Source organism: Heterodontus francisci, chromosome 42 (genome assembly GCF_036365525.1).
Source record: "Heterodontus francisci isolate sHetFra1 chromosome 42, sHetFra1.hap1, whole genome shotgun sequence".
Taxonomy (NCBI): Eukaryota; Metazoa; Chordata; class Chondrichthyes; order Heterodontiformes; family Heterodontidae; genus Heterodontus; species Heterodontus francisci.
In genome coordinates, this window is record NC_090412.1 from 12,372,070 (window position 1) to 12,385,643 (window position 13,574).

The 13,574-nt window shown below is 42.1% G+C and overlaps 1 protein-coding gene across 6 annotated transcripts in view; it reads left to right on the forward strand.

Moving 5' to 3' along the window:
* Nucleotides 1-4,137: 4,137 nt before the first annotated feature.
* kcnma1a (potassium large conductance calcium-activated channel, subfamily M, alpha member 1a) overlaps nucleotides 4,138-13,574 on the forward strand; it is a 787,618-nt gene continuing 778,181 nt past the window's right edge. For 3 of the 6 annotated variants that reach the window (XM_068020590.1, XM_068020585.1, XM_068020588.1), the window contains exon 1: nucleotides 4,138-4,960. In XM_068020590.1, coding sequence (XP_067876691.1) covers nucleotides 4,712-4,960 — 249 coding nt within the window. In that variant the 5' untranslated portion in view covers nucleotides 4,138-4,711. The remainder of the gene's footprint in view (nucleotides 4,961-13,574) is intronic. The other 3 variants (XM_068020591.1, XM_068020586.1, XM_068020587.1) reach the window with 1 other exon arrangement.

Genomic DNA, 13,574 nt, shown 5'->3' on the forward strand with positions numbered 1-13,574 from the left:
TGGTTTTGTTAGTTATTTCAAGCTTGTGCAGTTAAGGAACAAAGTGAAAAATGGAAAGTAAGTTAACTGATGGTCGGGTTGGGCGTGGGGAAAAAATGGAAGGACTCGGGCCGGGTTGGGCTCGGATGGGGTTCTGTCAGGCTCAGGTCGGGTCTCATTTGCAGACCTTTAGCAAAAAGCAGGCATAGTCACAATGACAGGTTTATAGCAAATGACCACTGGTGAGCATGTATGGCTCAAGATCTTGTCTTGCCAGATCACCACCTGTCAAAGCAGCTGCATTTTAACTGGGTGGAGGGGACCAACTTTCCTCATTATGACCTAAGTTGAAGTAGAGATGAGCCAACATCAACCAAGGGGACCAGAGCTGAGCATGGCTGCTTGCACTACCAGAACCATACACTGCGGAAAGATCAAGTGTGGGACATTCTGCCCGGAGGTGGCTTCTTCCTGCCATTTTCAGTTAGTAAATTTTGAGCTGTACAAATGTGTGTTTGAATTGATGCCTCTTTTACTGTGCTGATTTGCTATACTGGGTGAATAGGCATGTGCATGTCATCAAACATACTGTCATTGGTGAATGGTTTAACTGTTCCAACAAACCGAGCCTGTTGTGCTGACCCAAAACAGCTATGTTTGCAAATGCTGCAGGCCAATGCCCTCCAACATCAATAGCACAAAAGGCTGAAAAGGTCACTTTACAGCAGAAACCAATGAGCAAAGGAAACATTTACATTTTTTCCTACCCTGACACCTTGTGGCTGGAAGATCAGATGTTCCACTCTGTGATATGTTTTTTTTTGGAGGAGCATGATCCAGATTAACTTCACTTTCTTACATTTTGGTGCTTTTTAAATGACACCAAATCAGAGCATTGTGTTTTTAATTTGTGGAGATTGTTGAGGAGGTTTTAGAATATTTTAGAGAAATGTTAAGTATAATGCAGTGACAAGATGTGTTTCTGATTTGTACTTGTGTGTGGCTTTATCATTCTGACCCTGGCAGCAGTTGCCACACGATGACCTCTCATCCCACAGACATCCTTGCAAATCCATCCAGTTGAAACATTGTTTTATTAATAGAGAAAAGCACCAGAAAAATTGTTTCTTCTTCAACTTGAAGCAGCATCACAATGTTTCCTTCTAAAATTATTGTCTGGAATGGGGCTTGTGTGATGAAATCAGAAGGTGTGATATTGGTGTGTAACATGCACATTTCTATAAGATGTCATGTTATTACAACACAGACACTATTTCAATTTATTTTAAATGGGCTAATCCTTTATTCAAATAATGACCAGAGAAATTTCACACACAGCTTATGAAAGCTTTTGTTACTAATATTATGCAGTGTGATTTCACTGTCTAATTGAGGTACTGGTACAAAAAGAGGAAATGGCATCAAGGTCTAAAACCAGGTGCCAATAGTATTTGCAGTCAAATAATTAACAAGTTCAAATAGCATTTATCTGCTTGTGTTGGGTGAAAACTGGGACTAGTGTGTGTTCTGGTAATGCAGAGTAGGGTTGAGAAATGTTGTAGGAACTGACATTTACTTTTTTAAAATCATATGTTCAGATTTTTACCAACCGATTCAAATATGGTGCAAATTTTTTGAGGTGCTTTATCCACTTGTAGGTGGGTTAGGAAAATGTTCCAAGCTAAGTACACCATAATATTGCCACTTGTAGGTTGAGCCAGTATCACAGTCTTCATGTGCATTAATCTTAATTGTTTGCTTTCTAGCTAATGGATTCCAGCAATGCTCAAAATGGATGGATGCAAGAGACTGTACTGAAATAAGGCTTGGATAAATAAAAACACTACTGCTGTCAGTCTCCGAATGCCAAGTACAACTGGGAAAATTAGTACTAAACTGTGGGCAGTGACTCCTGCATCTGATGTGCATAATTTTGCATCTTTATTGCTTTTCTTTGATGCAAGGAGGCAGTGGACAGGCATATCTGTTTTCTCAAACTGCTAACAAGGCTTGGTACAAAGTACCCAGCAGGTCTCACTGATCAGCTGTAAAATTTTAAACCTGGCTTCATTACATACAGTCACATTATTTAATGGAAATGGGAGTCAGACTGTCACCTGACTCGCAAAGTAAATTGCCACTTTATGCAAAGCTGTTCTGTTTGTGCATAAACACAATGGTACATTAACCACAGCCTTAAAACATACATCAGGCTCCATTCTAGCTTAAGTCAATATATTTCCAATATTGCAGAATTTGAAAGTTGTTAAGGAACCAAATTCAAACTGAAGACTGCTACCCCGATATTCAAGTTTATTTTTAGGAAATACAAATTCTTTACATCCATAATTGACAAATTGGAAATGCATCTTGAATATTTGTTGGTATTTAAATCTAAAGCCTTATTTTAAAAATGCATTCTGACTTTGCAAAGTAAGTATTTTCTTTGTCTTGGATTTTGAGATGTGAACAATTTTTGGACAAAAACCTAAAACGTTGGAATTTCAGGTGTGAATCCTTTCATTCTCCAGAGGCAGTGAGATGCACCATAACCACCAGATGGCGAAAGTTGTACTACGCTGGTTAGTAACGTGCAAATTCTCCATGCCTTCGTTTTCTTCACACTGTTGAGCTGCCCCAAGCACATTAGCAGTTTAAACATAGTTCAATTCAATACTGAGGCAAAATTAAGTGATCTAAACATTAATTGTAAAATCAGTTAGTATTGTGTAATAGACTTTGGTTTCAGAGACTTGCAGTGGTCATTTTTTTGGTTGATGGATTTTTCAGCCACTGTTTATTGCTCAACTTTGACTCAATGTAATTGTGCATCAATATTTTGTGGTGATCTTTTTTTTAACACTATAGCATTTACTTCTTAGCTATTTAATGTTTTAAATATTATATCTATTGGACCTAAAACTTTTTTGAAGAGCAAAATGCATCGTTTTTAATGATCCTGGCGATTTAGTGTAAGGTTGTAAACAAAACATTTCAAAAATTAATAACGCGGCGCAAACGAGCAAATTCAGGATCCTTCCCAGGTTTGCGGGGAGATGGCTGATTTGAAAGATGCACATTCGGATACGCTGAACAGGAGACTTTGACTCCCGTGAAGCTGTTCACTAATATTTTTTGGGGTATTTGGTGTAGATGGGAGGATTAATTTAATTCCTAGATGCAACCTTTCACAGTATAATTGCTGGAGGTTGACCCAGTCCCAGTGGCTAGTTATTTCTCAGTCCAAAGAGTAAAATCAAAATAAGAGAAAGATAAGTCACTGGAAGGGGTTAAAATCCAGCCATTTCTGGTGTTGCTGTGCAGATTCATGTTGAGACGGTGGTGATGTGGGTTATTGATTGCAACAATTTTGTGTTATCTGCCCGCGATATGCTGCTGAACATACACACTATGTAGCAGAATCTTCCAGATAAGCATCGCTTCCACCTCTCTAACATACCCACTGATATATCATTTTGGAATGACATTTGCAATTAATTGAGATTTTCCCCCCAGCAGCGAGCCACTGAATTATATTTAAGCAAATATAACGAATTTATAGTCCCTTTGTATTGAATCGAAGCTCTGTTTCACTGGATGTCAGCTAACAGTCAAACATTACAAAACTGATTGTCCTGCAACATGCAACGACGAATAGATCTTTTATCATAACTACCCATTAAGAAATCGATCCGAAAACAAACAGCCAGCAACTGTGTTCTCTGGATACACTAACTCACAAATTTCCCGTTTTTAAAATCTCTCAGGATCTGCAACAGCAACAAAAAAAAAAGCTACCTGCTGTAGAACTGAGGTAACATCCATCATTTTGCAAGAGAAATCTGCGATGTGGGGGGGGGGGCCAAGGGCGAGATATTTGAGGAAGCTGTGATTTCAAGCTGAAGGATTAAATTGCAAATGCATGATATATATGGCAAATATGATTTATTTATATGTATCGAATTGAAAAGCAGAAACAGCTCTGGCAATCTGACCGGGAGCATTTTTTTTTTATTATTTAATTGGGAGACGTTGAGGAAATGGAATGAAATGAAGGGGCTGAGGATAGAATGTGATTAATGCAATCAGCAGAGTGCTAAGGGCTGTGTGGAGTTGCAGCAGTGCTGCTCCTGCTCAGTCAGTCAGTGAGTGAGTGAGCAGCAACCAGTGTGAGCAGGTCTGGGAGAGGAGAGGTTGGACCTCATCCAGCAGTAGCAGTGTCTGTCCATCTCCTGGATCTGGAACAACAAAATCCAATATTTTTCTTTAAAAAAAAAATGAAATAATAATTAGGAAGCCACCTGTGATTTTTTTTTTTGAACCAATGTGTGACTGGAAGTGCTGTCTGCAGCAGAAACCTTCCTGCTCCAGATTATTAGGGAAGAGAGAGGAAAAGAAGCGAGCAGCAACGTTATATTGGAGAGAGAGAAAGAAGATCCAGCAACTACTGTCTATAAATAATCTTGAGCACAAGGCTGGGCTGGGAGAAGGGGACATTGCAAAGCAAACCGTTGCCTCCTCCATCCTCCCCTCGGGATTATAAATCTGACTGAACGGAATTTGCTCTGAGGATTATTAATTCATCCGTGCGTCAGTGGTTGTGGAGAGTGTGAGGAGAAGCTTCTCTCAGTCTCTCCGTCTCCCTGCTGCCGGTTGCCATGGTGGCTCCGGGCCTGGCGGAGGGCCGCCGCCACCGCCGCCGCCTCTCCCTCCTCCCCCCCCGCTGCTAACCATGGCCCGGGGAAACGCCTCCGCCTCCTCCTCCTCCTCCCGCCGACACTCCGCTGCCGTGCTGAAGATGGATCCTGTCATCATCCCCATCGACGCCGAGGCGATCTGCGACAGCAATGACCAGCGCATGTGGTGGGCCTTCCTGGCCTCGTCCATGGTCACTTTCTTCGGAGGCCTCTTCATCATCCTGCTGTGGCGGACCGTCCATTACCTGTGGGCCGTCTGTTGCCACTGTGGCCTCAAGAGCAAGGTAAGAGGGAGAGAGGAGGGGAGAGTCTCCTCACACCCACTCCTCAATAACATCCTCTTTCTGTGTACACATTTCAAAAGCTGCCCTTCATTCATGGAGAAATTCCTCCCTGTTTTTTAAATTCTGTTGGGGAGTCTCCCTGTGTCTCTCACTGCCTTGAACAGGTTGCACTGATCTGCCTTTTCCTCTCCCATTTATTGGATAGTTTCTGAGGGAAAAAACAAGAAATAAGATGCTCCTGCTAGCCACTAGGAGTCGTGAATGAAACCAACATTGGTGTTTATTTGGAGAGCGCACGATTTAAAAACTATTAAATGATCAACACACTCGCCAACCCTGTTATGGATTGGATTTTAATAAGATGCCGATAGGGGTGAAATAATCTACTTGTGGGTCTTTGCTATCGTGGTTGTGTGCTGGGCATAATGTTAAGGATTGTCAGGAAATGATCAATGAATTGGTAATCATTTAATCTCTAGTTGAATGATGAATCGATTTAAGGAAGCTTTGGACACTCACCCTGATTTCTAAAAGATTCTGTGTGTTCCCCTCTTTCTACTCTGGAGAGTGATGCACCATTGTTGGGTGACAGGTCCCAGAGGTGATGGATGCAAACCTTCCTACACCTTGTCGACCCCCCCCCCCCCCCCCCCCCTCAGTACCCTTTCATTGGCAGTGGTGAGCCACAGTTTCTCCTCTGGGTGAAACTGACCACAGTCCCACACTACAACCAGAAAGCATCCCTGGGAACCATCAGCGCCCTCTGACCGAGAATATCAAGCCAACCACCCATGAAATGATATAAAATGGGATTTGTGCACTACAGATTTGGTGCTTTGGCTGCAGGTGACAGAGTGTCGGGTTTAAGTACAGGAGGGTCACTCCTGGTTTGCCAACCCCTTCATGAGATAAGCATGCTGTTGTGGGCAAGTGCAGTTTGCTGCTCCAGTCTGTGAGCTTCATGCCAAATTTAACATTCCTTTTCAGAGATTGGTTACATTCTTTAGATGCATTCATTTGTAGCATTTTATGCAGGTGCAAAGCTTTTATCAGCAGTCATTGCAATGTAAAATTGCCGTGCCGAGCAATCAAAACTTGATCTCAGCCTCGTAGAGAATATACTTGTTTAGTTTTATAAGGCATAAACTGCATTCTAAGGTCCTACTATTGTAGTCAGGACCAGGTAGAATGACAAACAGATAACTGTGAGCTGACTCAGTCCCTGAGCCATTCACTGCCTTGGCATAGGGATATGACTAATGGGGAATGGAAAGATGCAGCTGTAGTTCCTTGAAGTGATGCAGTTCAAAACTGCCCAGCCCTGACTCAAGATTGGGAGAGTTCCTCCTGGTTTCATGATTTAAAATTTAAATGTGTGCATAGAAATACAACACAAGTTAGCATCTTCACGTTTCAAAAGTCCCGTTTGGAGCCTCGTATCAACAGTATCTCAGCCCGTTAAAAATAGACTAGTGAAAAATAGACTAGAGGGAGCTTCTTCCTGCAAAGAGAGATACATATTTGGAATAATCTGGCAGCCAAAGTAACAGAGACATCACTATTAGTGACAGAGTGCTTTTGGTTTTTAGGCTGAGAGCTTGAATACTGGAGAAATTGAGTTTGGGAGCAACGAACTTTACTCCCCTTGCAGTTGTATTCATAACATTTCTTATAGCTCCATTGTTTTGTTTTTAAAGTGTAACATACAATGTTTGGTATCAAAATTGATTGTGAAATTAACTGCAAAATTGATTGCGAGGTTACTCTTGTCGGCTTGGTTCAGTGGCAGTACTCTCACCGGTAGGTTGTGAGATCAAGTCCCACTCCAGGACTTGAGTACATTCGCTTGACTGATATTTTAGTGCAGTACTGTGGTGGTGGTGCTGAATATCAGAGGCACTATCCTTTTGAAATGTTAAACTGAGCCTCCTGCTGCCTGCTGTCGTGGTTTTGGGTGACATTAAATGTTAGTATTTGAAGAGCCGGGAGTTCTGTATCCTCCTTCCCTAAAATCAGATTAACTGGTTCATCTTGTTGCTGTTTACGAGACTTTGAGCCAAATTGGTTGCTGTGTTTGCCGACGCATCGGCAGGGATTGCCTTTTCCAGTGAAAAGCTCGGAGCTGTTAAAGTTGTTTAAGGCTCCTGTGATTTTTGTTGGTGTTCATCAATAGGTGATGACAGAACAAATGAAAGAAAAGCTACGTAATCTATCCTTGAAGTGGTGGAACTTTCAAAGCAGACTACCTACCAATCCAGGCTCCTGGTCAGGGAATGGCAGAAAAATAGCTTGAAATTACTATTTCCTGTTCTTAAAGTTGAGGTTTGCAGCTGCTGAGGAAGAAGGTAATTTTTCCACATTGGTAACCAGTAACAGCATCAAGATCTGTCCAGGTAAATTGATCTCTGCACACACCACCTCAAAAATATGCTTTTCTTGTACCTCCTGCTGACTTAGTGTAACATTTCCATTTGCCACTCTAGCCATGGTTATGCCCTGTCTGTGTGAATTAATGCTGTTAGTGCCAGCTGTGGGGCCTGGCCATTGAGGAGTTGGGTTGCACCTCAATTTCATCTAATTTTGGTGCTTTACAGCCATCAAAAAGAAGACATTTCCCAGCAGCCTGGGAAGTCGCACCAAATCTTGAAGATTAAAGGATGGTGTGTTAACTTTGTCCCTCCATACCTCTGTAATCTCCTCCAGCCCTACAACACCCCAGCATACACTTTTTCTGGCACTGGCCTCTTGTGCATCCACCTCCCCCAGCCCCCTTGTCCCAACATTGGCAGACCTGCCTTCAGCTGTTTAGGCTCCAATTCCTGCAATCCCTTCCCTTAATGTCTCTGCTTCCTTAAAGATCTTCCTTAAAACCCCACCTCTTTAAACAAGCTTTTGATGATCCCTCCTAATTTCTCCATTATTGTCTGATTAAACTCTGTGAAACACCTTGAGGCATTATGTATAAATGAAAGTTGTTTTAAAACACTTCTCTAGTCCAGCTCCCTGCAAATAAATATTTCAAAAAAATGAACTTTTTGTTCACTTGTTATCTATTAGTGATTCCACTGCTAAAAGTTAAACATTGAATAAGGTGTTCCTGTGATAAAGCCCAGAACAAGTTTAAGGATTCATGGTATAGACTTGATAAATTCAGACTTGTCATTGTGACTCTGGTGCAATCTTCACAATGATTTTCATCAAAACATCTATAAACGAAACTAGCATCATAAGGATGTGTAAACTTGCATTCTGTCAGATTGTACAAGACCGTTAAAGTCGCTGAAATAAGAGATTGTAAGATTATAAGCTTGCCATAAACTGTCACTATAATCAACTGTCTCGCACTGTCCCCAGTGGGACAAGAGTCCCATTTAAATATTATATATCTTGACATTTAAGACTGATTTAAATGTTTTTCTCATTTTATTTCTACGATTACAACATTTAAAAATGAATAATTCATTATGTAGTTGCTGTCCATTGATAGTTCAGTGGGTAAGCACAGGGCCCAGGGCGGTACTGAAGCATTCCCAATGGCATCTGTCCTATATTCAGTTTCTGGTTTATGTTGCATAGCTGTTTTAAGGCAGGATAACAGTGGGCTGTTGCAAGTCCCTGAGTTATGGAAAGGGGAAAAATAAACATACTTGGGTTCCTGCTCCTGATTGCCATCCATTAACTCTCTGCTGGAAGATATGTGTTATTTGTGTGGGGACAGGATCAGGCTCCAATGTAATGCTCTCCCTATCCTCCTCAGAAGTTAGTACCAGCTACACTTAAGGCTGGATTTTTCCCCTCTCCTTGTTCCCATTTCCTGATGACAGTGAAGCAGGTGGAGACCATCAAAGTTAAATACATCACATTGCCTGTCATTACTGCCTTGTTAGTGTTAGACATTGCTGGCACCTGTATACAATGGACAGCCAATTTTTCTAGGTGATGTGTAATACAGGAAACTAAAAAGGTGGAGTTAATATCAATGAAGACTTTCACCTTAATATTCTCCAGCCGACTTATTTTTAAGTTGAGACGCTGATTGACCCTTTTAAGCTGATAAAAGTTTTCGTAATCCCTGCCTCAGTGCTGAGTTCCCGGGTACAGATGGTAATACTAGTGGGAGCCTGGTGAAAATGAGAATGGGCCTGATGGAGGGAAATTCACCAGGGGTCCACAGCTGACCACCTCAGCTGGATAAAATGCCCACCCCCTCCACACTTAAGCTAGCAATCTCACTGGTGAGGAATTTCCTAGTCTTGTTCTCCAGGCTCATGCATGCAGACTGGCCATTTGATTGAGACACCAGACAGCTGCTGGCACCTGTGGGACTGTACCTCAGAATTACTGTATCTTTTGCGGGGAGAAGTTCTCAAGGTAACATAAATAAGATGAAGTTGTGGCCCTGGGCTGTTAAATTTTATATTTTGTGCCAAGTTTTTAGAGCAATTATTTTAATTGAATATGTCACTAAAACCATAAATCTTTCCATACAAGTTCTAAACCTTGCCCCTTTGAAAGTGAAGCAGTTTTGATATAATACACCAGTACATGTTCTGAATATTACAGGTGGTAGGGATTCTTTGGCGGTTAACTTTCAGTTGCCTGGCTAGTTATAGTTCCCTCATGTTGCATCTCTTCGCTCTGCTGCTTGTACTTAAATTTCTGGTTCTTGTTTGGATTTCAAAAATGGGTGTTCAGTGTCTTAACAGTAGTGCAGAACTATGTCGTGCTACAGATATACTGAAAGAGGAAGTTGACTAACACACATTTATGCATTCATGAAGCTGATAGCAACCTCATTTAGGTCGCTGTGTCATCGAGCAAGTTTGACCATATAGAATGCTGCATTTTCAGATGCTTTGATTGACTCTAGAAAATTGTCTGTGCAGGAATATATTTAGTTTTATTCTTTTTGCTGTCTGGGCTTCTAGAAAAAATGGCATCACTTGATGTTTTCACACACATTGTACCTCTTGATGCAGTTGGATTGTTTGATTTGTTCACTGTCCATGGAGCTCACTTGTGAATTAACAGGTTATTAATAAACCTGCAGTAAGGATACCGTGAACTGCTCGTACCTTTTGTGTGAAGACCCATGAATCAAGGACGTGGGTCACATTGGTAGTCGGTATTGTCATTGACAGCCTCTGCTAGCATAGAAACAGGCTCCTTTTTTACATACAATTACATCAGTATATACTTTCGTCTGAGTCAGAGGTTGTGGTTTCAAGTCCAATTTAAGACTTGCACACATGGGCCTGGAGTTTCTGCCAGGTTACACCAGTGTTTCCTGCACAATTCAGCCAAACCAACGAGAAAAGGAATGGAATTTTAAGTTCAAGTTGCGCCCAGCACAAATAGTTTCTTTTGCACTAGTTTAAAAACATTGCAATGGAATTCGGCCATGCTCACAAATCGAATCACATTTGTGAGTTTCAGATAATTGCATCCATTTATGGCCTTCAAAGAGCTCTTAAAATTAAGCTGCTTTTTTAGGTGCAGGGGCACTAATACACTTAAAAGAAAATAATTATATTTTAAAATTACTATGAAACTGATGTACATCAATGTAAATTGTAAAGGATTCAGCATAGCTTTTTAAGGTCACTTTCTTGACTGACACTTCAGTGCTGCACTGTTGGAGGTGCCTCCAGTTGGATGAGACATTAAAGCAATGTGTCATCTGCTTGGCGTTAAAGATCCTATGGCACTTTTGGAAGAAGGAAAGTCCTCCTAGTTTCCTGGCCAACACTTATCATTCTGACACCCGCCACCAAAACCGGATTATCTGGTCATTATCTTATTGCTGTGTGTGGGATCTTACTGTGTGCCATTTTGGCTGTTGTGTTTCTGTTGCAACAGCTATGAGGCAATTTGGAATGTCCTGAGGATGTGATAGAATGCAAGCTCGCTCTTGCTACCATTTTTTTTTTTTGAAGTACCAGCTACCAGAGAATAAATCAAGCCAGTGATGGATTTGTAATGGACAAATTATAGACTGTTTGAACCTCACTCTTGCACTTTATCATGTTTCAACATTCAGATAACAAGATTATATGCATGTAAACTGTTTCCAGTATCCATTTATAGGCAGTCTAGATGGTTTAAAGTTTAAACATGATTCCAAACATCTGTGACATGAATATTTCTGAGGTAGTGTTTATCGCAGACCATTGTGTGTATTGTCGTGTCTTGATGGCTGAATGCTATTGTGCCTTTAGAAATTCACTCTAAAGGTTGTCAGTTATCTGTTGGTTTTTGGAGGTGGGTGTTGCTTCGAGGACACACAGGCAATCCGTGCCCTAGATTTGGACCACGTGTGAAAATCAGATGTTTATGGGATTGGAGGCAGGAAGGGTAACCATTTCATGTGTGATTCCTGCTGTGGTGATTTCAGCTCTCTCTATTAAAGGGGATTCTGATCTATGCCAGTCCCTTCTTGAAGTTTCTCCACTGGAACCTTCTGCACCTCCTTTTAATAACTTTCAGCTGTTGCTCATTTTCAGCCCGAGGCAGTGTCCTGATTAACACTATGCCTCAAATCTCTCACCTGTTAATGGATGTGTAAATAATATTTAAAAAATTTTATGTAACTCTTTAACCTAATAGTTTTATTTGGATAAATAGAGCTAATTGAAATTGTTATAAAATTGAAGTGGGAAGCTTTTGTCCTAATTTTTTGTTTTCAAAATTGAACAGTAAATTAACAATTTATTTGCATTTTTAACTTTCTAAAAAGTAAGTTTCCATTAGAAAAATGTAAGAATGAAATGGAACAAAACCAGTCTTGAGTGCTTGTTGATTGAACTGAAGAGACATGAGGGAGGTGCAAAGTATTTACAATTCTGGAGAAGGGTCTCTGACCTGAAACGTTGACTCTGCTTCTCTGCACAGATGCTGCCAGACCTGCTGAGTTTAGTTTAGTTTAGAGATACAGCACTGAAACAGGCCCTTCGGCCCACCGAGTCTGTGCCGACCATCAACCACCCATTTATACTAATCCTACACTAATCCTATATTCCTACCACAGTCGCTCTGAACAGGCTCCAGAAGCTGGCCGAGCGCGTCTACCCTGAGGCACAGTGTGGCTTTCGTGCAGAGAGATCGACTATTGACATGCTGTTCTCCCTTCGTCAGATACAGGAGAAATGCCGTGAACAACAGATGCCCCTCTACATTGCTTTCATTGATCTCACCAAAGCCTTTGACCTCATCAGCAGATGTGGTCTCTTCAGACTACTAGAAAAGATCGGATGTCCACCAAAGCTACTAAGTATCATCACCTCATTCCATGACAATATGAAAGGCACAATTCAACATGGTGGCTCCTCATCAGAGCCCTTTCCTATCCTGAGTGGTGTGAAACAGGGCTGTGTTCTCGCACCCACACTTTTTGGGATTTTCTTCTCCCTGCTGCTTTCACATGCGTTCAAATCCTCTGAAGAAGGAATTTTCCTCCACACAAGATCAGGGGGCAGGTTGTTCAACCTTGCCCGTCTAAGAGCGAAGTCCAAAGTACGGAAAGTCCTCATCAGAGAACTCCTCTTTGCTGACGATGCTGCTTTAACATCTCACACTGAAGAATGCCTGCAGAGTCTCATCGACAGGTTTGCGTCTGCCTGCAATGAATTTGGCCTAACCATCAGCCTCAAGAAAACGAACATCATGGGGCAGGATGTCAGAAATGCTCCATCCATCAATATTGGCGACCACGCTCTGGAAGTGGTTCAAGAGTTCACCTACCTAGGCTCAACTATCACCAGTAACCTGTCTCTAGATGCAGAAATCAACAAGCGCATGGGTAAGGCTTCCACTGCTATGTTCAGACTGGCCAAGAGAGTGTGGGAAAATGGCGCACTGACACGGAACACAAAAGTCCGAGTGTATCAGGCCTGTGTCCTCAGTACCTTGCTCTACGGCAGCGAGGCCTGGACAACGTATGCCAGCCAAGAGCGACGTCTCAATTCATTCCATCTTCGCTGCCTTCGGAGAATACTTGGCATCAGGTGGCAGGACTATATCTCCAACACAGAAGTCCTTGAAGCGGCCAACATCCCCAGCTTATACACACTACTGAGTCAGCGGCGCTTGAGATGGCTTGGCCATGTGAGCCGCATGGAAGATGGCAGGATCCCCAAAGACACATTGTACAGCGAGCTCGCCACTGGTATCAGACCCACCGGCCGTCCATGTCTCCGTTATAAAGACGTCTGCAAACGCGACATGAAATCGTGTGACATTGATCACAAGTCGTGGGAGTCAGTTGCCAGCATTCGCCAGAGCTGGCGGGCAGCCATAAAGACAGGGCTAAATTGTGGCGAGTCGAAGAGACTTAGTAGTTGGCAGGAAAAAAGACAGAGGCGCAAGGGGAGAGCCAACTGTGCAACAGCCCCAACAAACAAATTTCTCTGCAGCACCTGTGGAAGAGCCTGTCTCTCCAGAATTGGCCTTTATAGCCACTCCAGGCGCTGCTTCACAAACCACTGACCACCTCCAGGCGCGTATCCATTGTCTCTCGAGATAAGGAGGCCCAAAAGAAAAAGAAAAAAGACACTAATCCTATATTCCTACCACATCCCCACCTGTCCCTATATTTCCCTACCACCTACCTATACTA